At 40.0% G+C, this 21,325-nt stretch overlaps 1 protein-coding gene across 2 annotated transcripts in view; it reads left to right on the top strand.

Annotated features, from left to right (window-relative positions):
- cdk15 (cyclin-dependent kinase 15) overlaps positions 1–17,224 on the top strand; it is a 29,049-nt gene extending 11,825 nt beyond the window's left edge. For both annotated transcript variants that reach the window (XM_053637346.1, XM_053637345.1), the window contains 12 exons: positions 3,600–3,737; positions 3,880–3,974; positions 7,475–7,554; positions 7,677–7,771; positions 7,959–8,021; positions 8,139–8,262; positions 9,132–9,252; positions 9,339–9,432; positions 10,934–10,997; positions 12,574–12,622; positions 12,862–13,004; positions 14,271–17,224. In XM_053637346.1, the coding sequence (XP_053493321.1) occupies positions 3,600–3,737; positions 3,880–3,974; positions 7,475–7,554; positions 7,677–7,771; positions 7,959–8,021; positions 8,139–8,262; positions 9,132–9,252; positions 9,339–9,432; positions 10,934–10,997; positions 12,574–12,622; positions 12,862–13,004; positions 14,271–14,383 (1,179 nt within the window). In that variant the 3' untranslated portion in view covers positions 14,384–17,224. The remainder of the gene's footprint in view (positions 1–3,599; positions 3,738–3,879; positions 3,975–7,474; positions 7,555–7,676; positions 7,772–7,958; positions 8,022–8,138; positions 8,263–9,131; positions 9,253–9,338; positions 9,433–10,933; positions 10,998–12,573; positions 12,623–12,861; positions 13,005–14,270) is intronic.
- Positions 17,225–21,325: the final 4,101 nt, after the last annotated feature.

The following is a 21,325-nucleotide window of genomic DNA, read 5'->3' as shown; positions in this document are numbered from 1 at the left end:
ATGGAGGCAGTGAGAGGGAGGACATGGAGGCCATGAGAGGGAAAACATGGAGGAAGTGAGAAGGAGGACATTGAGGCAGTGAGAGGGAGGACATGGAGGCAGTGAGAGGGAAGACATGGAGGGAGTGAGAAGGAGGACATTGAGGCAGTGAGAGGGAGGACATGGAGGCAGTGAGAGGGAGGATATGGAGGCAGTGAGAAGGAGTACATGGAGGCAGTGAGAGGGAAGACATGGAGGGAGTGAGAAGGAGGACATTGGGGCAGTGAGAGGGAGGACATGGAGGCAGTGAGAGGGAGGATATGGAGGCAGTGAGAAGGAGTACATGGAGGCAGTGAGAGGGAAGACATGGAGGGAGTGAGAAGGAGGACATTGAGGCAGTGAGAGGGAGGACATGGAGGCAGTGAGAGGGCAATCACTGTCTCTAAAAGCAGGCTGGCAGAAATATGTGAATATCCATCCCTGACACTTTGTACATAGTGCTGATGCTGAGCAAAAATGCTTTCTGTGTGCTGCAACAAAATGGGACATGGATCATGTCCTGTGAATCCCTGTGGATTTGAGCAGTCTGAGCTCTAAGATGGTGAAATCATCCAGCCAGACTTTGTCACATATTGTACAATGTCCCTGTAACATAGTCTGTGTCTTCTGCTCTGGTTTGTAACTTGTGCAACTGCTAAGAATTTAATAGATTTGATTTAACACATTTCTTAGTCATGGCATAATCCCATATGTGTAGAGAAATGTGAAATATTAAGATGAGCAGCATGTCCAAACCTTTGACTTGTGGTGTAAGTGTGTAATGTAAGGAATAAAACACTTTGGGGCATGCTGTTATTGGAAACTAACACACAACATGGTGGCACTGTGATGTGGCTCGATGCACATTTTTTTACAGCTTTTTTTCCCCTTTTACACCATAACAATTTGTCTAAACGCTAACACGACATACTTTTTCTCCATTTATGGCTACAAATACAACTATGTTACTTCCTGTTATCATTTAAAGCAGCTATAAACAGTTCCCTTGCCAGCCTCAATTTTTTCATCTCTCTTCAATTAAATAAGACTTTCCTGACACTGGAGACTCCTTCCACCATATCAGTGATTATACACATTGTTTAATATGTTTGTCGAGCATCCCGAATACAAGTGTACGTTGTTACTGTAGAAACAATAACATATGTTGCAGTCTTGCATCTGGGACTACAGTAATAGAAAACTACACAGAAACAACAATTCGATAGCATGGTATAAATAAAGAATATTCATCGCTGAGGATAAGTACATCAGGAGCTATAGTCCTGTCCCCACAGATAAGTAGTAATTAGAGATGCACCGATGTATCGGCCGATAATCGGAATCGATAGTTTAAAAACATCCAATGATCAGGGCCGATTATCACTCAAAAGAGGGCGGGAAAACACATGGATTTCGTGCTGTGTGTAAAGAAGATGTCTCTTGTGTGGAATTATGACAAAACTGCAGTCTATAATCTCTGTAAGCTCTGCACTGCTAACATTTTACACTGGAAGTGAGCAGCAGAGAAGCGGGAGTATTGGTGTCGAGTCTAATTTTTAAAAAAAAAGAATTTTGCCGTGCTGCGCGTGCTGAATTAAAGCACCAGTACACGGTTGAAAGTTTTAAATGAAGATGAGTTGACAAAAAAGTATATATTGCACAGAAAACTATATTTGTAGAGTAATGTATTTCATATCCAGTTAATGTTAATATATAAAAAAGTTGATATTATATATTACCAGTTTGATGTTCAGTGATGAAGTAGAAATACTTTTGCTTGTGGTGAGTGAATGTGAGACTAACAGGAGATTTTTTTAGAATTCAGTCAATGTTAATATGAATTAATAACATTCAATAAGTTAAGAAATCTTACTTTAATCTTCATTTAGTTTTTATTTAGTTCATGTGTTCATGTTAATGTGAGTAATGTGTTTTCTGTTTATGAGACCAGTTACTGTGAAACAACTTGTTGAAATTCAGAGAATAAAGTTTTTATTTGCATTTCTTTCAGAATTGTGGAATGAATTATTATAATTTAAAAGAAGGTATAAAAGGCAGAACTATCGGTATCGGTTATCAGTATCGGCTGAGAAATTTAGTCTCGGTGCATCTCTAGCAGTAATGCACGTTAAATTACTCCAGAAACTCCTTTTTCTGCTTTGACAGTCCAGACTTTAATATATTACATCCTGCACAGAATGCACTTTCATCATAAATAGGGCTTTCTTTCTAAGAATCACTGTCATTTATTTATAAGGCAGCACTTTCAGAGCTTGTGTTTAAGCCGTCTCTGGTTTATGACGGTTTCCATCAGTCCTGCTGCAGCCAATACACTTTGTCTACGTGCGGGATGAACATGTGCTGAGATGGGAGAAAACTGCCGACATAAATTTGGTGTTTGAGTCTGAACCAAGTCACGAGCTGTTGACTATGAGTCAGTCCAGAATCTCCGCTGTAGATGAATTAGCAAAAATACAGCTAGATAATAATACTGAGGTAGTAAAGACAAAACCTGGGATTTTATTCTAGCAAAGTTGTCCATCTTAAAGACTTTCCCCTGGCAGAAAACTTGCTGTTAATGCAAAATTGACTTTCATCTTCCCCATGATTATGGTTGTGTGTACTGAACCAGACTGAGAGATTAAAGACTCAGGAAACCTTTGCAGGTGTTTTGAGTTAATTAGCTGATTAGAGCTCTTCTCAGGTCGACATTTCTGTATTATAAATTCTTTATTCTAATATTTTGAGATTTCCATGAGCCGTAAGCCTTAATCATTAAGATTAAAAAATCTTGAAATATTTCACTTTATGTGTAATGAATCTAGAATATATGAAAGTTCTACTTTTTTAATTAAATTACGGGAAAAAATGAACTTTTCCACGATATTCTAATTTTTTTAGATTAACCTGTTAGTGTCTATACATTATACATGACATTCCTCGTGTCGGTTATTCCGACACCACATGTTTTACATGCTAGTGTTCTCTTTTCGGGTTTTATTTTATTCAAAATGAAGACATGCATCCATCCTGATGAAGCAAAGTCATTATCTGTTTGGGATAATGCTTCATTTCGGATGCATGACCTTTTGGAATAGACGGAAGGGGTTTCTTCCTGCGTGCCTCTGACTAATTTGAATCACAGTTCAGTGGATTAAAAGTCTAATTTGAGTCACAAGTGAGTCAATTAGGAACTCGAGAGTGACTCAAGTTGACAATTGGATGGATATACACACACACACACACACATTTATACACAGCCACACAAAGACATCTCTATTGGATGTTGTTAGGTAAGCTTATCAGCAAACAAAATCAGCATTGCTGGATAATACTGGGCCAGATATACAGTATATACAAATAACTCTCTCCTGCTACAGTAGCTCTTCATCTGTATTATCGTCTCACTGACTCCCACTCTGTCGCGCTCCTTTTCTGTCTCGCTCTCTATTCTCCTCATGTCTCATTTTCTTTGGGATGATGATTAAATAATTCAGCATGAAATGATAACAGTATTAATTGTGAATTGTCTTCTCTCTCTACATCAAACTCTCTCTCTCTTGCTCTCTCTCTCTCTGTAGCTAGGAGAGTTGGATGGCGTGGAAACTCCTCAGCCTCAGTGGTTTCACACTCTACAAGTGCGCAGGCTCCGTGCGCAGAGAGGACGCAGCAACAGCGACCCACTGGGCGGAAAGAACTTTCAGCCAGAGTTTCAATGGGTCAGCATACACACATGTACTGTACACACAGTCACACACACACGCATCCACACCATCACAGTTTTACCAGCCATTCACACATATGGATTTTCAAATATTGCTAATACCGTTTGAGTGTAACAGACATATCTTGCATGCACAGAACACAGGTCTGCAGTTTGGAACGGCGAATTCATACCTGAACCTGGAGAAACTAGGAGAGGGTGCATACGCTACAGTATACAAAGGAATAAGCAGGTTAGTACTGCATACGCACATGTTTGTTTAACATTTATGGAAGTCGTCTGCAGAGTCATCACTTTTTAACAGGTTCCTGAACAACTTGTATATTAACAGTTATTTTGATAGTTAACTTGTGATCTTTAAAGGGTCATGAAACCTCCCTTTTTCAGCTCAAGTCTACCTCTCAATGTTTTTGGAAAAAAGCTTAAATGGGCATGGATGGCTGTGCGAAGAAGGGAGGGGGAGTGGGCGTGGCAGGGAAAGGCAGGGGAGGAAAAGGGGGGCGGGCCTCCCAGAGCACTCAGAATAATGATATGGATAGTGACAAAAAGTTTGCAGATGAGGCAGAAGACTTCTGTCCTCCTGAATCCCCAGGGCCTCTGCCCTGTCTACTTGAACCATTAACCCCTAGCGTGACTACGGAGGAAAACATAAAACAAAACCAGAGGCAGCACGGATAGGAGAAGTGTCTGCATGGTAGTTAGCTAATAGGCTCGTCCAAAATTTAATTTAGAGTTTTTTAGTTTAAACTTCATTCATCAACATGTTGGTCGAGTTTCAGTTTTCTACATTACTACGACATTACCCACAATGCCTTTTGACTACCTGCTGATAGTGGGATTTATGCTGCATTCGACTTAACTCAGAAGTGGTGAAGTCTGAACTCGAAAGTGAGTGATTAATGAAAGTGAAAGTTTATGATGTATTTACTTTCGCAAAATACCATGCTGTATAGTCAGTGTTATAGATTTAACCTAAAAACTAAAGTGGCTACGTCTATTGATCTACAGTAAATAAGTAGTGAAGTGATGGTTTATTGATGGTTTGTTGACGGTATGAGAATGACATCATGTGCTGAATTTTTGGCCGAAGGTAGGAAATTCAGCATTAGCCCTCACTTTATCTGTAAAGTGTTGCAGCAGCACTTTAGTCTTTTAGTCTGACAGGTTGTCTCCTCCTCCTCATCCTCCTCCTCCTCATCATCATCATCATCATCATCATTTGATTCATTACATGACCCCATTACAAATCAAGCACAGTATTCCCATTAAATAACCTAAACAAGCTGAGTCTTTTGTTCTAACTCACATTCTGGTTTTTGGCTTAGCTCTATGTATTTCTATATATGGCTTATGGAGCAGTGAAGCTATGTTAGCCTGTGATGGGAAATTTCTCTGTGATGAGTAATGTATTAATGACATGGGCGAGCGAGGAAGACGGCAGGAGCTGTGAGGTGAAGGGGTCCAGAAGACAGGTGGTGGGCCAGCTGGTGAGGACTGACCTTCAGTAACATCAGTGTTGGTCAAACTTTAAGTGGTCAGAATTCCATGGGAAACAGGAATACAAAAATCTCCTGCACACCTCTATATCCATGTGTGTTTTAACAGGATGACTGTCACTGCATAGTAGTCAAGTGAGGTGCTTTTGCATCATGCATCAAGAGAGAGCGGTGAATTTCCAGCAAACCTGTTTTCCCTCTTTGTCCGGTCAAGCGAGGAGCAAATTACGTCACGAGCCTAAAATAGCACCATGCAACACTTGCACAATAGACTACTTCTGTTCAATTTCCACAATCTCCTCTCAAGGTGTGAACTTGGTATGGAAACAGAAAGCTGTAACAAATCCACCGCTAAAATAGAAGCAGAGTAGTGATGCAGTTGCCATCTTCTGGCTGGCTGACAAACTGATTGATTCGGTTTTCCCTTATATAGACTGAAAGTGATTTACCATCACAGTGACTGATATATGGGTTTCCAGCATTGCCTTCATTTGATGTGTGTAAACGACAGGATGTAATTATCTGTGCTGATGTGGACTGGTCCCTCAATGAGCTCATTGAATTATGGATGACTAACAACTAACTAGGCATGAGACGATACACTAAATCGAGCTATATCTGGATACAGGCTTCACGAATGAAGACAACACAAATAAAATATAAACGTTTAAAACGTTTATTTTGTATTGAGAACAAATCAAACCACAAATACACTGCATTGTTAAAAAACGGAGATCAAAATTTATAATGTACGGTGTAATTTTCCCCTATTATTAACATTTTGTAATGCCATAATGTCATTAACACTTCTTTCATGGCAACATTATTAATATAGAAAGATTGTTTCCATATTAACCTCTCACGAACTTTTATACTCTGAAATAAGTTACATTAACAAGAACTTGTTGTGTGTAGTGTTGTCAAAAGTAGCGGTATTTCGGTACCAAGTCGGTACTAAAAAGGAAAAAAGTACTGACATGCTGCCTGACAGGTAGTCAGTCGGGAACCTTTCATGGGTGCACCGTGCAACAAGAAGAGCCAAAGCAGCAGTAGCAGCTCCCCCGGTTCCCATGGCTGCGTCCGAAACCGCATACTTACCTACTATATAGTAGGCGAAATACATGTGTTTCTCTCGGACGCTCGTTTTCTGCGTTCGGTGCTATTACCGCCAAGTGTGCAAATGCCGCGCCCCTAAAATTTATGTGCGGATAGATTAACCGTGCTTTCAGGAGGAGCGGCTGCTTACCCACAGTATTTATTCAAGCAGTTCAAGCAGGTAAGTTTAAAATGATGGTAGCGGTTGCATTGTGAATGTTGTAGCATAGTTTAATTGGAGGGTATAATTGCAAGAAAACATCCTCGTTTTCGCTTATTTAATGTTTAGCATACACGCGTTTAAAGCTAATACAGTCAGGCATCCTTATTAACCATTTAATGCTTTAACTTCTATTGGGGTAAAATAAATAGGAGGACATGATGGGGTTTAATAATTGTACACACCAGAGGCTTTTTGATGACCGATATATGTGAAATTTATGTGTTAGAAAATAATAGATGTGTGGCTAGCACTGTTTATGTCTTTAATATCAGTCAGAAAAACATTTCTACTCTTGTCTGGATAACTCCTAGTAGCTTTAATAATGATATACTTGAAATACACAATGGCATTTTAAAAAATATGTTTTACATTGGTATTTAACTTTGTTAATAAAATAGTGTGTTGTTTAATTAGCATGTTTTTGTGTTTTGCTTCGGTACCGAAATTGGTACCGAGTACCGTGGAATGTTACTGCTATTGGTACTGACTACTGTAATTTTGGTACCGTGACAACCGTAGTTGTGTGGACCTTCTACAACATTAAATGTTGCTATAAATGGATAAATAAAAGTTGGACATGTCATTAATTAATAAAGTAAGTAATAAAAAAATTGTAATCATTGGCATGTTGCTGTGCTATATGAGGAATAAAACGTTTCGGTGCATTCTGTTATTGGAAAATAATAAACTTCAAGGGAGTAACAGTAGCTCTTCCTGCCCTGGCCACATCACACCACCACATCTTTGATTGTTTTCCTCTAACAGCACATCCTCAAGTGTTTTATTCTTTACTTACGGATCTAAATTGTAATGATGTTTGCTTTGGGGTTTTTTTCAGCAGGAAGGGTATAATTAGTGACGATTATATTATAGAGAGTTTTCAGCAGACACTAAATGTATTTTATGTTGTTCTGTAAGGATAAACGGGCACTTGGTGGCGCTGAAGGTCATCCGAATGAAAACGGAGGAAGGCGTTCCTTTCACTGCAATCAGGGAAGGCAAGAAAACCCTTACCATTCATCAGTCAGTTATCATCAGCTGCCTCTTGTCCATGTAATACATTTGGATTCAAGGCAAAATCTAACATTCTCAAAAGTATGTTTGTGTTTTCTTTCCCCAGCCTCTTTGTTAAAAGGCCTCAAACACGCCAACATTGTCCTGCTCCATGACATCATCCACACACGCGAGTCCCTCACCTTCGTCTTCGAGTACATGGTGAGTTCAATACACTGTCGCGTTCTCCTTCTTCTTAAAGTTCTCACTTCTCGATAGTTTCACGGATGACTAAAACCATCAGCAAAACATTATAACAAATGTTCATGTTATAACAGTGCTAACCGTTAAGAGAACGCTAGCTCTGGGGCTTGATTTTAAATCATCTTCATATGTTCCACTCCCTCAGCAAACAGACTTGGCTCAGTATATGATCCAGCATCCAGGAGGACTTCACCCATGGAATGTTCGCGTAAGATAATCATTTGGCTTCATGTTGCTTCAGTTCAAAGCAAATCAAAGGAAACGAAAGGAGATGATAGGAAATGCATCTCTCTGTCTTCTCTCTCTCTCTCTCTGTTTCTGACAGATCTTCATGTTCCAGCTGTTGCGAGGTTTATCGTATATCCACAGCAGGAGGATTCTGCATCGGGATCTTAAACCTCAGAACCTGCTCATCAGCTACCTGGGCGAGCTCAAACTCGCCGACTTTGGTGGGTTTCTGAAACACATCGAAATGAAACCGTGCTTTGTTTATCTTCATTAACACTTTATTTAAAGGAATGCCTGTACACCTGTTCGTTCGTTCATGCAATCATCAGCTAAAGGTCAAGAACTTCAGTTATATGTTCAAATCAAATCTCAGAATGTGGAAGAAATGTGATCACAGTGACTTTGATCATGACATGCGTGTTGGTTTGAGTATTTCAGATACTACTGATCTCCTGGTATTTTCACACACAACAGTCTCTAGACAGAATTATACACAGAATGGTATTTATAAATATGTGTGTATATATATATATATATATATATATATATATATGTGTGTGTGTGTGTGTGTGTGTGTGTGTATATGTGTGTATGTATGTATGTGTTTATGTATGTGTTTATATATGTATGTGTATATATAAGCTGACAGGAAGGCTATTGTAATTCATATAACCACTTTTTACAACCATGGTGAGCAGAAAAGCATCAGAAGACCACATTAGGTTACACTTCTGTCAGCCAAGAACAGGAATCGGAAGCAAGAGTGAGCACAGGATCACCCAAACTGGACGGAATGGGGACAGATTTTCCCCATTCTGATATTTGACGTGAACTCTAACCGAAGCTCTTGACCTGTATCTGCATGATTTTCTGCATTATGCTGCTTCCACCGCATGATTTTGCTGATTGGGTAATTATATGAGTGGAAAAATAACATTGTTAACCGGTTACACACGTTTTAAAACAACATTTTCACTCTGGAACAATCCAGAGTAACTTTGTTTGTGTTTTGGATTGTGTCCTATAAATATTTCTGTTCGTTTTCGTTTCCTTGTAATGCTTCTTAATCCCTGCTTTGGAATTCCCTAAGGTCTAGCCAGGTCCAAGTCGATCCCGTGCCAGACATACTCAGCAGAAGTCGTGACCTTGTGGTACAGACCACCTGATGTTCTCCTGGGGTCCACAGATTATTCTACAGCACTGGATATCTGGTAGGAAGGTCTACCACACACTGAATATAACTTATCTAAATATAACACACGTCCAAACCATCACAACAGTTGCTTTGTGTTTGTAGGGGCGCAGGCTGCATTTTCATCGAGATGCTACAGGGGGTGCCAGCGTTCCCCGGCGTGGCTGATGTTTTTGAACAGTTGGTGAAAATCTGGAGAGTAAGTGAATATTCTGTGTTTTTGCCTGCAAGTTCAAACCAGACAAAATATGGGCAAAAAAAACGACAGTTAATAACATCATTAAAAGAATACTTAATCTCTATTTATAGAGATTAAAATTTAGATTTATATCTAAATCTCTTTTTTTTGCATTTGTCAAAAGAATTTCAACAGGTTTTCCCCTGTAATGAAAAGAGAATCAAAAAGCCTGTTTCTAACTCGTTTACAATGGAGGTCTAAGGGCAAAAAAAATGTTTGTGCAAAACACATATATTTGTACACGCACATCTTTGGGACGATGTTCTCTTGTGTCTGTCTCATAGTAAGACTTATAATTGAAGTTTTTGGGTTGCATTTATTTATTTATTTATCTATCTATCTGTTTATTTAAAATCCAAGCTCGTGTGTTTGGGGATTAGCTAAAGAGCCTTGTTATAGCCCATAGGTGAATAATTTCCTGCATTTCTCCAACATCTTTTTCTCTCCTGTATAATGCTACAGAAAGACTTTTCAGAAAGATGAAACTGTACCATGCTGAACTATCCATCTTACAACTGCATTACTGATTATAGTAACATAATTTACTTTTTACTGAATTCTAACCACGTGCTGGATGATATCTTTATGTTTAGGTGTAAGTGCAGTTTTGAAGGGTTTTGTTTTTTTAAACATTAAATCTGGCAACCATGCTTTCTACGTAACTGCCTGTCATATTTGTACATGTGCTTCATGTTGATTCTGACTTTACTGGTTTGACATGAAGAGCTAGCAACACAATATTCAAATCTCAAATATGGAAATCTGGACTGCATGGGGGGGGGGCATGAAGAAGAAAGCCCCAGTTACATATTTTTAAGTTCTTTATTCCTAATTTTCAGACTAGGAAAAAGGAAAGAAAGCGTCCCCTCGTTCAGCGAGCGATGTCAAATCAACATGGACTGTATATATAACTGTATACTGTATATATAAACACACACAGTGTGCAAGTATTTGCTTTAGGTCAATCAACATTCAGACATATTTGCTTGTTAAATCTATAAGACTGTAAAAAAAAAAAATCTATACATCACTCCTCACAGTCAGCGGTGTATAACTTTGTGTATAACTCGGAGGTCAAAATGAGGTAATCCTGAGTTCCAACTTCCTGTGTTGCTGTTTTGCATAAATGCTAATTGCCTCCCTCGACAGCTTCCCTTAAACTTTCTTAATAAGTGACATTTGACTAAACAGGTTTTCTGTTCTTTTCTTAGTATAGGGAAGCTTGTAGGAATTCTTGTCACTGGTAATCACACATGCACTGCAGATGTCGTAAATAGAGGCTGGATTGAAAACACACCTGAGTATTCCTTTAATAACCCCTGTGAAATGTATATAGAAGGTGAAATATCTAGAATACTGGTGGCCTCATGTGAGAGCAGCATCTAATCTCCTGTTTTCTTGTTCATTTCCTTTCCTCTCCTCTTTCCCTCCACCTCGTTCTCCTCCTTGATTTGCTCTCCAGGTTCTCGGCGTGCCCTCGGAGGAGAGTTGGCCGGGAGTGAGCGAGCTGCCAAACTATAAAGCGGGTGAGTGGGCACGTCCTGTTCTGCTCTTCGGCCCTACACCCTCATCCTGAAGTGTTAGTAAGGGTTAATGATAAGCTCATTTTTATGCTTTGATGTCTCACACCTCACACAGTTGGTCATCTGAGTCGGCCATGCTTTAAACTTAGTGTGTGTGTGTGTGTGTGTGTGAGAGAGAGAGAGAGAGAGAGAGAGAGCGCAAGAGAAAGTTTGAAGTAGGTTGCCTATTACCACATTTCCCATAATGAAAAGTCACTGGTTTATTTATTAAAAAGGTTAACAGTCCCTGTGTGTGTGTAGGTGTGGCAGACAGTATACACACAAACACACACACACATTCACTTTTCCCATTAAACATATACATTTGCCCAGGCTACTGCAGCAAAAAATTCACAGAGTGGTGTTGAAGCCCCTTTGGCTGACATGCATGTGTGTGTGATTGCATTGCATGCTCACTACAGGTGCTAAGCTAACACGTTACAACGTAACTTCACATCTCCGAGTCAGACACAAACGCACATCCTCACACACTGGAAACAGGAAGGGTGTGACGAGGTGGTAAAGGTCAAGCAAGCAGACATGAGTGAAAAATGCAGAGTGATGACACAAGTGTTGTGCCAGAACTTTACTGTAGTTTAAAGTTACAGGGGACACCCTGGACGGGGTGCCAACCTATCACAGGGCACAATCGCACGCACGTTCACACACTACGGACATTTTGGAAATGCCACTCCGCCTACAACGCGTGTTTTTGGACTGGGGAGGAAAACGGAATACCCGGAGGAAACCTCAAAAGCATGGGGAGAACATGAAAACTTCGCAAAAACACAGGGCATAGGCGGGATTTGAACCCCCAACCCTGGAGGTGTGAGGCAAACATGCTAATGAAATAAATTACATTTTCTCCCTTTTTTACTTTGGGGGGATTGCAGACTTCTAGAACCTGGACCCAAAGCAGGAATACATAATGGATAGGACACGCAAAAACATCCAGACACACATTCACAATTTAGGGGAAATTTAGAGTCAACAATCCACCTAGCAGTATGTTCTGGGAGGTATGAGGAACCTGGCGATGTCTTTTTTTTTTTTCTGAACCTGAATGATACAAAGCACAATGCATTCACATTAACAGGCTTCTAGCTATTGTCTATTGATAAAGCCAGAAAAACAGGCACCATTATATTGTATGAACACATCCTCAGAATCAGTATAAGCTGTGAACATGGCAGTAATGCTGTGTGGCGTGTATGGCACAATCTCTCTCTGAGTGTCTGAGTCAGGCTCAGGCACAAGGCCAGACTCGCAACCACAACCAGGTGTGCTATGAGGTGAACACAGCATAGCTTTGAGAGAGAGGGAGAGAGAGAGAGACAGAGAGACTGGGTGGCCATCCACCAAGAGGAAAGGAAGGCATGAGAGAGAATGTGTCCATGACACAGCCAAGCGTGTGGGTTCCAGGGCGTGCAAGGTCACATTCGTCCCGGGAGAAGGGGAATGAGGTTTTTCATCGAGGTGGAGGCCGCTGGTTTCGGCTTTCTCCAAACACTGAGAGAGCATTTTGTGTGTGTTCTTACAGAATGGTTCCTGCCATGCAAACCCCAGCAATTCAGAGATGTCTGGAAAAGGTAATATCAGTTTAGCTTGAGTGTATGTGTGTGTGTGTGTGTGTGTGTGTGTGTGTGTGTGTGTGCATGTGCGCCCATGTGTGTGCATATCTGTGTTCGTTCCAAGAGAGAACAGAAGGGTCTTTGTGTAGTCAGCACCCCCATCTGCAACTTCCTAAGCAAAGGCCTGACCCATACCTTTGCCTCTGTGCGTGTGTGTGTGTGTGTGTGTGTGTGTGTGTGGGCGTGTGTTGGCTCAGATTTGCACAGTTACCCTATAAGACGGAGGACCTGGCGCAGCAGATGTTGACGATGATTCCAAACGAAAGGATTTCAGCCCAGGATGCGTTACACCATCCCTACTTCAACACTCTGCCTCCGCCTGTGATGCAGCTGCGAGATAGTGAGTGTGTGTTCCCTCACACCATTAAAGGAATACTCCTGCACTTTTCAAGCTAATTTCTATCAATTACCAGGATCAGTAAATTCACCACCTTTCTGTACTGAGAAAAGATGTAACGTGTGGCTAAAGGCAGGATGCGAGTGCGTTTATTCAGTGTGGGCTTTGTTTTAGGCAAGAATTGTAGCCAAAGTTTAATGCAGAGGTACATACACTTGTAGGCAGTATCAAAAAAATGCTAATGCAGACACTAGTTGGAACACCAGAAAACGAGATACTCAGAAATGCACGAGATGACTGGCAAGACTTCGCTAGGAGGAAGAGAAACAATCGGTTATAAATAACCAAACTGATTAACGTGAAACATACTATTGGTAAATACATAAAGGAAATCAAGTACGTAAGAACAGTGCTGGAGATAGGGCTGGAAAACCAAAAAAAGCACATGCAAAGAAAAACACAAAAGCAAGCCGCACCAGGAACAGAATAACGGTTTATAGGAAACCCCGCTATAGTTTGTCAATAAACATTAAAATAAAATACGCACGTATTTTAATAAGCACTAATGCAAGCTGATATATAATTATACATTGTAGTCTGAAAAAAAGTTCCCCATGCTTTGAACTGAACATACTGACCAAGATAGATGAGTAAAGATTTTTATGTCAGTGTTGGATAAGATGGAGGAGAAACTAATCGCAGTAGTGAGCTTCGGTTTGGCCCACGTCCAGTGTTTGCATATTGGGTGACATATTGGGTGACTCACTTAAAATCGACCTCCACCCACGAACACCTACACCGACTGAGCAACCTGCTGTATGTTAATGCACTTTATGATTAAATATTTATTTTTGGAGAAAAAAAAACACAACTGCCCTGAGTTCCACTAGAACGACCCATGTGCAACCAGAAACACGTAATCACAAATTCCTTCCTAATCTCCTCTCTGAAAGGATGAAATGTAAAGATTTAGAGCTTAATTACCATATATAATTGACTGAACATTTCATGAAACTGTTCTACAAAACAATACATTGTGTTTCCCATAAACATTTACACACACAACTGCCCTTAGACTTCTATTATAAGTAACAGGTTTTCTCAGCACAGGATAACGTGTTGTGTTAAGAACTGTAGTAGTGTGAGATTAGGAAAAAAAAAAAAACTTAGGGAGTATTCCTTTAAAAATGACTAACAGCTATAAATCATAATCTTGGTGTTATCACTGAAATCTGATTCATGTCTTTTTCTCACGCATCTTTCTGTCAGCCGTATCCGTCTTCAAGGTGCCTGGGGTGAGGCTGGAGACGGAAGTGAGTGATATCTTCAGCCCCAACAGACGGATGAAATCCTCCCTCGTGCCCCAGAGGAAATGCTGGTGAGAGGCTCCTGCTGGCCCACGTCGACCACACAGAACTTTTCAGAAGAGGAGGAAAGAAAAAACAAACTCTTGGTAATGGAGGATCATCATGGATTCCTCGTTCGCAAGAATAATAGAACAATCCTGAGTGATGCTTTTAAGGGGACTATTCATTTGTAGTGAGCGTGCATTGGTCAGGTCTTGGGAAGGAAGGAAGGATGGATGGATGGTATGGAGGACATGCTGGAGTCTTGAAGGCGTGGTATTGAAATCAGTGAAGGACTTGACATAAGTAGCACTTTTGATATAGCATACGGAGGTGCCAAGATCTACAGTTTAACCATAGTGTTTTGTATTTTGTATCATTTCGACACCTGAAAACCTCTGAACCAAAGTCAGTGAGAACAAATTCAGATCATAATGATGTGAAAGATGCTCATTTGCATCTGTTAGCAGTTACTTTTGCTTTCTTTGAGAAGAATCGGTATTGGGAGCCGATACAAAACGAGAAGGTGTGGCTGTAGTGTTTTTGGTTGGTAAAAAAAACTGAGGAACTGTCTCTTATTAACTATCTTATAGCGCAACTATTACGGTTTTGAAACGTGCCTAATTTTGTTTTAAATGTCTCATACAATAGATTTACATGCATCCAATATCAAAAAACACTTTAATGTGCTCATAATTTAAATCACAGCATTACCTTTTTTCCCCCAGTGTCACAAATGACTCGTTAAACTCCTCCTTTCAGAGAGCATACTCTGCTCTGATTGGTCAGATGTCCCAGTCTGTTGTGATTGGTCTACCGCTATCAGCGAGCAGCCAATGAAGACCAGAGGCGGGGCTTTTTGTTACAAACCTATGTAGGTTAGTACAGGAAGTAAAGTCTGGAATTACTGACAATTCGTTTCAGCTGTTCAGAATCACTTCCTTCTTTTGGGAGTCAATAACTCTGTTTGTCGTGCGCTTTGATTTCTGAAACTTTGCAGATGTTTTTACATTCAAAAACAGCTCTATAACACACTACATGAAAGGTAATATTTGAAAAACCATAATAGGTGCACTTTCACACCAAACATTTGTCTTGCTGTTTTTTTCACTGTTGCTTGGTGCACATCTGGGGGGAAAACTGTCTAGCTCATCCATTGAAATGCTTGAGTTTCAGTGTTAGCAATGTTGGCATCTCTGTAGCATATCATTCATGTAGATTTTTTAAAATATTTCTCCGGAATACCCGTTAAAGTGGAAAAAAGTGAGCCAGAGAGAAAGAGATTAAAAATCTTTCACATATGCACGCTGACCCATGAGTGTTAAGGCAAATTGCAAACTCAAAGGTCATGGCCATATGGGAACAAGAGCTGGATCAGATTCCAGTTACCACCAAAGAGAGAGAGAGAGAGTGATGAACAATACTTTCCTGGAAGTTCTTCATTCTTCCAAATCCTTTCAGGTGATGTCTTGTTATTTTTCATGGTCCTGTCAGACCGCTCCCTCAGTTTGACATCTTATTGTGCTAGGTTTGTACAGCATTTAGCCTGTATGCTGTCTAAGTGCAATCTGAACAAATATATTTCACAGATCATTGTGCTAAAATAAAAAGGATAACTCTGTGTCGAACGGATTTCTTTAGCCATGCTCTCCTGTTAATCAGGACTGTTGATTTGGTACTTACTGCTCGCTGATTAAAACCCGGGAACAGGAGTATAAAGTAGAATCATCTCACATACCGTTCCAGCTGTTGGAGCAACATCTGCATACACTGATGACCCGAATCATCGGCTGTATGATGATTTCATATCCGTACAGGTGTGTAGCATGTGAGCAGAGCACAGCTGGTGTCGCAAATGTGTATGTATTAGTCCAAATGCTTAATTCTGTTCATGTTCCAATAAATATCTCTCTCAGACCAGACGACCGTCTATTTGACTTCCTTGATTTTCTAAAAAAAAAAAAAAAACGACGCCTCATCACAACACACAGTGAGAAATATTTTTAAAAAACAGTACATTGTGAAATGTCACGCAAGACTCTCACAGGGGTAGGGTTACATACATACCTGGAGGGTTTTCACTTTATACACACACACACACTACATGCACTTCCCTCACTTCATCTCTCTTCCTCCATTTTTTCCCCTCATGCATTTTAGCACTGTCTCTTTCTTCTAATCAAACCATTCTAGTGTGCCATCACAATCTGCCTTTAAATCTAAGCTAAATACCTATCTTTTTGATTTGGCATGTAATCAATGAGGACGTTTTATTGCACTGTATTTTAGAAACGATATTGTATTGTCTAAGTGTTCTGTTTTATTGTGCAGCACATTGGTCAACACTGGTTGTGTTTAATGGTGCTATATAAATAAAATTGACATTGACGTTTTCCTATCACTGTTGTATGAATAGTACAGTACGCAGTGGCTCCATCATACTCCAGTTCACCTTCACATAAAACACGTCTCCCACCGATTCTTAAACGAGCTGATCTCAGCGCAGACAAAAGCCCTGTGTGTTGAGTTTCCTCTCCGAGACACAGTCAGCATGCTTTGATGAAATGATTCAAGGCTGTTAAAAAAAAAAGCAAGCAAGCAGTTACTCATAATCTTCTCCATATTTGCTTTGCTTAAGTCGTTTTGATGTGGTCTCGTAACCTGGTGTTCTGACAGTTCAGACGATGGTTGCCGATTCATTTTAAATCAGCTTACAAGGTGTGTGTTTAATATGTTTAATATATGTGCTGTTTTGTTTTTTTTAGAGAATTTTTAGAGACGTGTGAATATACAGTATTATATATACTGGTGTGTGACAAATTAAAGGAAAAAAACTTGTCCTTTCCTATGGTGGAAAACCTTTACTTCTGACTGATACTTGAGACTCCTTCCATTGATGATAAACAAACACCTCTGCATAGAAAATGTCACCATATCCTTTGTTAAATAACAAAACACTTTGTATTATTAGCTTTAGATCATGCGGAGTGTCCGTCTTTATGATTTTTGCCAATAAGATGTTACAATAGGACTGTTACCAGGGGCGTTAGTGGACTGTTGAGCCCAGATTCTTATCCATGAAAAAACTTTTAAAAACATGCTCTATATAGACATTTTTTTTCTTGCACGTGAGAGCTAATTGCTTTAAAAATGTGAAAATTGGACAAAAAGTTGGATTTATTATAAAACTTGTCTCGGGTGTTATCACTGTTTGCAGGGCTACCAGACCGATAAAATATAAAACGTTTTGGCTATCTAATACGAGACTAGGCTAGTTTGGTGTCGCTAGCCAAGGAGAGGCACAACTAAGCTATCATTGTATGGGTTTATCTGCTACAGAGCCATGCAAAGTACATTATCTGTCCATATGCTCTTCTCATATCACATTCATGTAGGCATTTACACACCTTATTTTCCTGCTCAGCATGGGAGGATGTTAGTGTTTCAATTTGAACCCTTTTACTGGTATTCTTTTTGAAATTGGCATACATCCATTTTCCCCTCACACTAACTGACTGTGTGAGCTAGCGTTTGGCAGGATTGAGACCTGTTAGCCAACAAGACACGATTATTTCCACATATTTTCCTGTAAATCCTGTCTGATTGGTCTGACCTCTGTTCACTGAAGATAAAATACAACACTCCGTTCACTGAAGATACAAAATCACAACACTGCCGTCTTCTTTGACTGATATTCAGTGGTGTAGTGACAAACTGCTCCAAGTGGAGAATTATTCGGGGCTAAAGAAGAAATCTTGCCCATGCCCAGGCCAAGTTCCACCCCTGACTGTTACTATAGAAAAGATAACGTATTAGAATTGAGAATTCAACAGCACTGTTTTTATATACAGTCCCCTCTGAAACTAGACAAGAACGTGTGACTGACAGGTGTTTCTTGTTACCCAGGTGTGTCCTGTTAGATTGATTGTTTAAACAATGAATAGCTCTGAACATCTACTCTTTTTAGCCTTCAGTTTCGCCTGTGAAGACTGCATTTGTTCTTAAAAAGGATAAACCGACATGAAGATCAGAGAGCCGTCTATGGGAGAAAAGCAAGCCATTTGGAAGCTGAGAAAAGAGGGAAAATCAGTCAGAGGCATTGCACAAACATTGGGCATAGCCAATACAACAAAGAATAGAAACCCCTGAAACAACTGAAAGAAGCCTGGAAAAGCACACAAAAGAAGAAACCAACAATTTGGTGATGTCACTGTGTCGCAGGCTTGATGCAGTTATTGCAAGCAAGGGTTATGGAACCAAATATTATGGAACCAAATGTTAATATTATGGAACCAAATGTTATTTACTTTAATTTACTTCAGGACTTCTGTTCCTATACTTTTGCTCACTTTAACATTGGGTGGTCTGATACAAAAGGTTTTATGTTTTATGTTGTGTAACACATCTAGATGTAAATACCAGGCAATAAAAGTTGGAATCCTAAACTCTCATCTATATATACACACACACACACACACACACACACACACACACACACACACACACATGCCATTCTCCTGAGATAAATGGTGTATATCCATTTCATGCAGATGATATTATATTGAACCATCCTTGGGGAACAATACAAAGGCAGTGAAGATTTTTTTGTGTGTGAGGATCATGTGCATGCACGTATTTACAAGTTCACAGCCTACTGGCTCATCTTACAGATATATTATACACAATCTCTGTGCTACCAAAGTTAAAAGATGAAACCAGTCCAAGTGTGCCTGACAGTCTCAGTCTATGAGTGATAGCAGTCAAGCGTCTCTCTTTCACCACCTCCTTCTCTTCCTCCTCTGCTACGTTTACATAACTAATCAGTTGTGAGTCTTCTTGTCTGACATGACTAGTCTTCTTCTGACTGTCTGCTACGATTCACAGGTTTTCCCCAGACGCCCGAGTTAATCTTGGTTAGATTAGAAGAGTAATAAGCATTGCGGTAACCCATAGACACCCTCAAATAAACGAAGGCATTCGGCTTGCTCGATTATGTTTGGAGGTTTTCAGTAGCATTTGTCTTATGTCGTAAAAGCGTGTTAGCGTATCCAAGTGTGTGACGGCCACGGTGTGTGGTCTGTCTCCACGCTGTTCTGTTTATCTCTCTGTGTTTATTCACAGCCCTGCCAGACAGATGCAAGAGACAGCTGCTACCACACACACAACCCCGACGCTGCGTAGGCCTTGCCAGGCCTGGGGGCTAGATTTAGGTTCTGCCCATGAGCAAGCCATAGGATCTGGGGGTAAAGTGTAAAACAAGAAGGTGGAGGGGGTTGCTTTCATCTCAGTGTGAGTGTGAGAAAAGACCCAGATACTGTATGTTTGAAGCACGAGTCTTGTCCCTTCCTCTGCTCCACCCTTTTTCAACGCAAAAACTATGTCCTTTTGGATCAGAAACATCCAAGTGAGAGATTTCAAAAAAAAAAAAAACAAGACTGGAAACCTCAGTGAAAACTCTTTGAGCTGCGGATTTGTTTTAGACTGCAATCATTATTCCTCTCTCTCGTTCTCTGTCTCGTTTTCTTGCTTCTCAGCTCCGCATGAGATCGAATCTGTTGACAAAAGCCCCTCCAATGTCAATCTGCTTATCACTAGCCTATAGGCATTACCAAGAGAATACCCACCCATACTTAGCATGCAAATGATAGTTATGTAGTGAGAAAAAGCACAGCCCGGCGAGGGGCCCAGCGGAGGAGTGCTGGTTTCCTCTAAGATAATGGGATTTGGGGAAGGACGACTCTTTTGTCTTTCATGGTCTCATTTACACGTTCTGTCATTCCTGCTTTTGTTTCAGCAGGGAACTCCTGTTGATCTGTAGCAACGAAGCTCCACATGTCTTAAGTAAGTCATATAGCCATAAAAAACGTTGCATACTAAAGTATCAAAACACTACATTCTCAACGTTCCTCCAGTTTCATGACATCAATTTCAAGGGACTTTATGACTGACAGGTTATTTAGGGTGCTGTCATTTCTTCATGTCTAATTGCACCAGCTAAGTTTTAGAAACTTTTCCTTGAACAACATTCCTGTGTAAGGTCTTCCTTCTAATGTTTCTTTTTGGAAGAAAAAAAAAAAAACGTTATTATGGCTGTTGTTGCAAGACATTTGCAGGAAAGTCGTTTTTCAATAATGTTCCAAGCTTAACCTTCTTACGCCAGCTTTAAAATGTACTATATACTCCAACTACCTGTGAGTAACTGAAGATTGTTGTAAAGCTTTTCCCCACATGTTTGTGAAGTGTGTTATTGATAACTCCAATCATTACACTCTCATCATTCTCCAAAACGTTCTGTTTAACAGCATCAAATCTTCTTAGAAATCAAATCATTAAAATGGCTTTATTTGATTATTACTGGTTGCCTTGTTAGCAATTTCAAAGTAAATCATGATTGACAGGTTGTTTCAGGTGTGGCCGTCTCACTTTTACAGTTAATTATGCCGGCTTAAGCTCTGGAAATATTTCTTTGTAAGACCGATCATATACAGCTTTACTGTGGACAATTTTGTGACTTAGGTGTGAGGTGATTTTTAGTTTTGCAGGAATATTTTATGTTTATTTTTGTGTACCGGGAAATGCTGTCTATGAAATATTCTAAGAACATTACAAAGTAAATCATTGTTGTGTATATTTTGTCTGATGCTTTAAGCCTAACCTTTATAAACCAGCTTTATGATGTGCAATGTATGGCCCAAAATCTCACATCATAAATGAATTTTTCGTCGTGAGATAAGATCAGCGGTCTTAGAACACACAATTTCACGCTCTCAACAACGGCCAATTTACTGTCATTGAAACCAAAGAACGCCAACGACAGGGTTCTGACAGTGTGACAAATTCTTTTATTAAAATCTTAAAGTGTGAGCACCAATACGGCATGCGTCTAAAATCCACTACCAGATGGACGGCATAGAATTACGCAAAACTCATAGGATAGCTACAAATACAGCAATGGCAAAACGTGTTCATGGACATAAA

This window comes from Ictalurus furcatus, chromosome 12 (genome assembly GCF_023375685.1).
Source record: "Ictalurus furcatus strain D&B chromosome 12, Billie_1.0, whole genome shotgun sequence".
Lineage (NCBI taxonomy): Eukaryota > Metazoa > Chordata > Actinopteri > Siluriformes > Ictaluridae > Ictalurus > Ictalurus furcatus.
The sequence above is the reverse complement of the archived record's forward strand: the minus strand, read 5'-3'. Positions and strand labels throughout refer to the sequence as shown.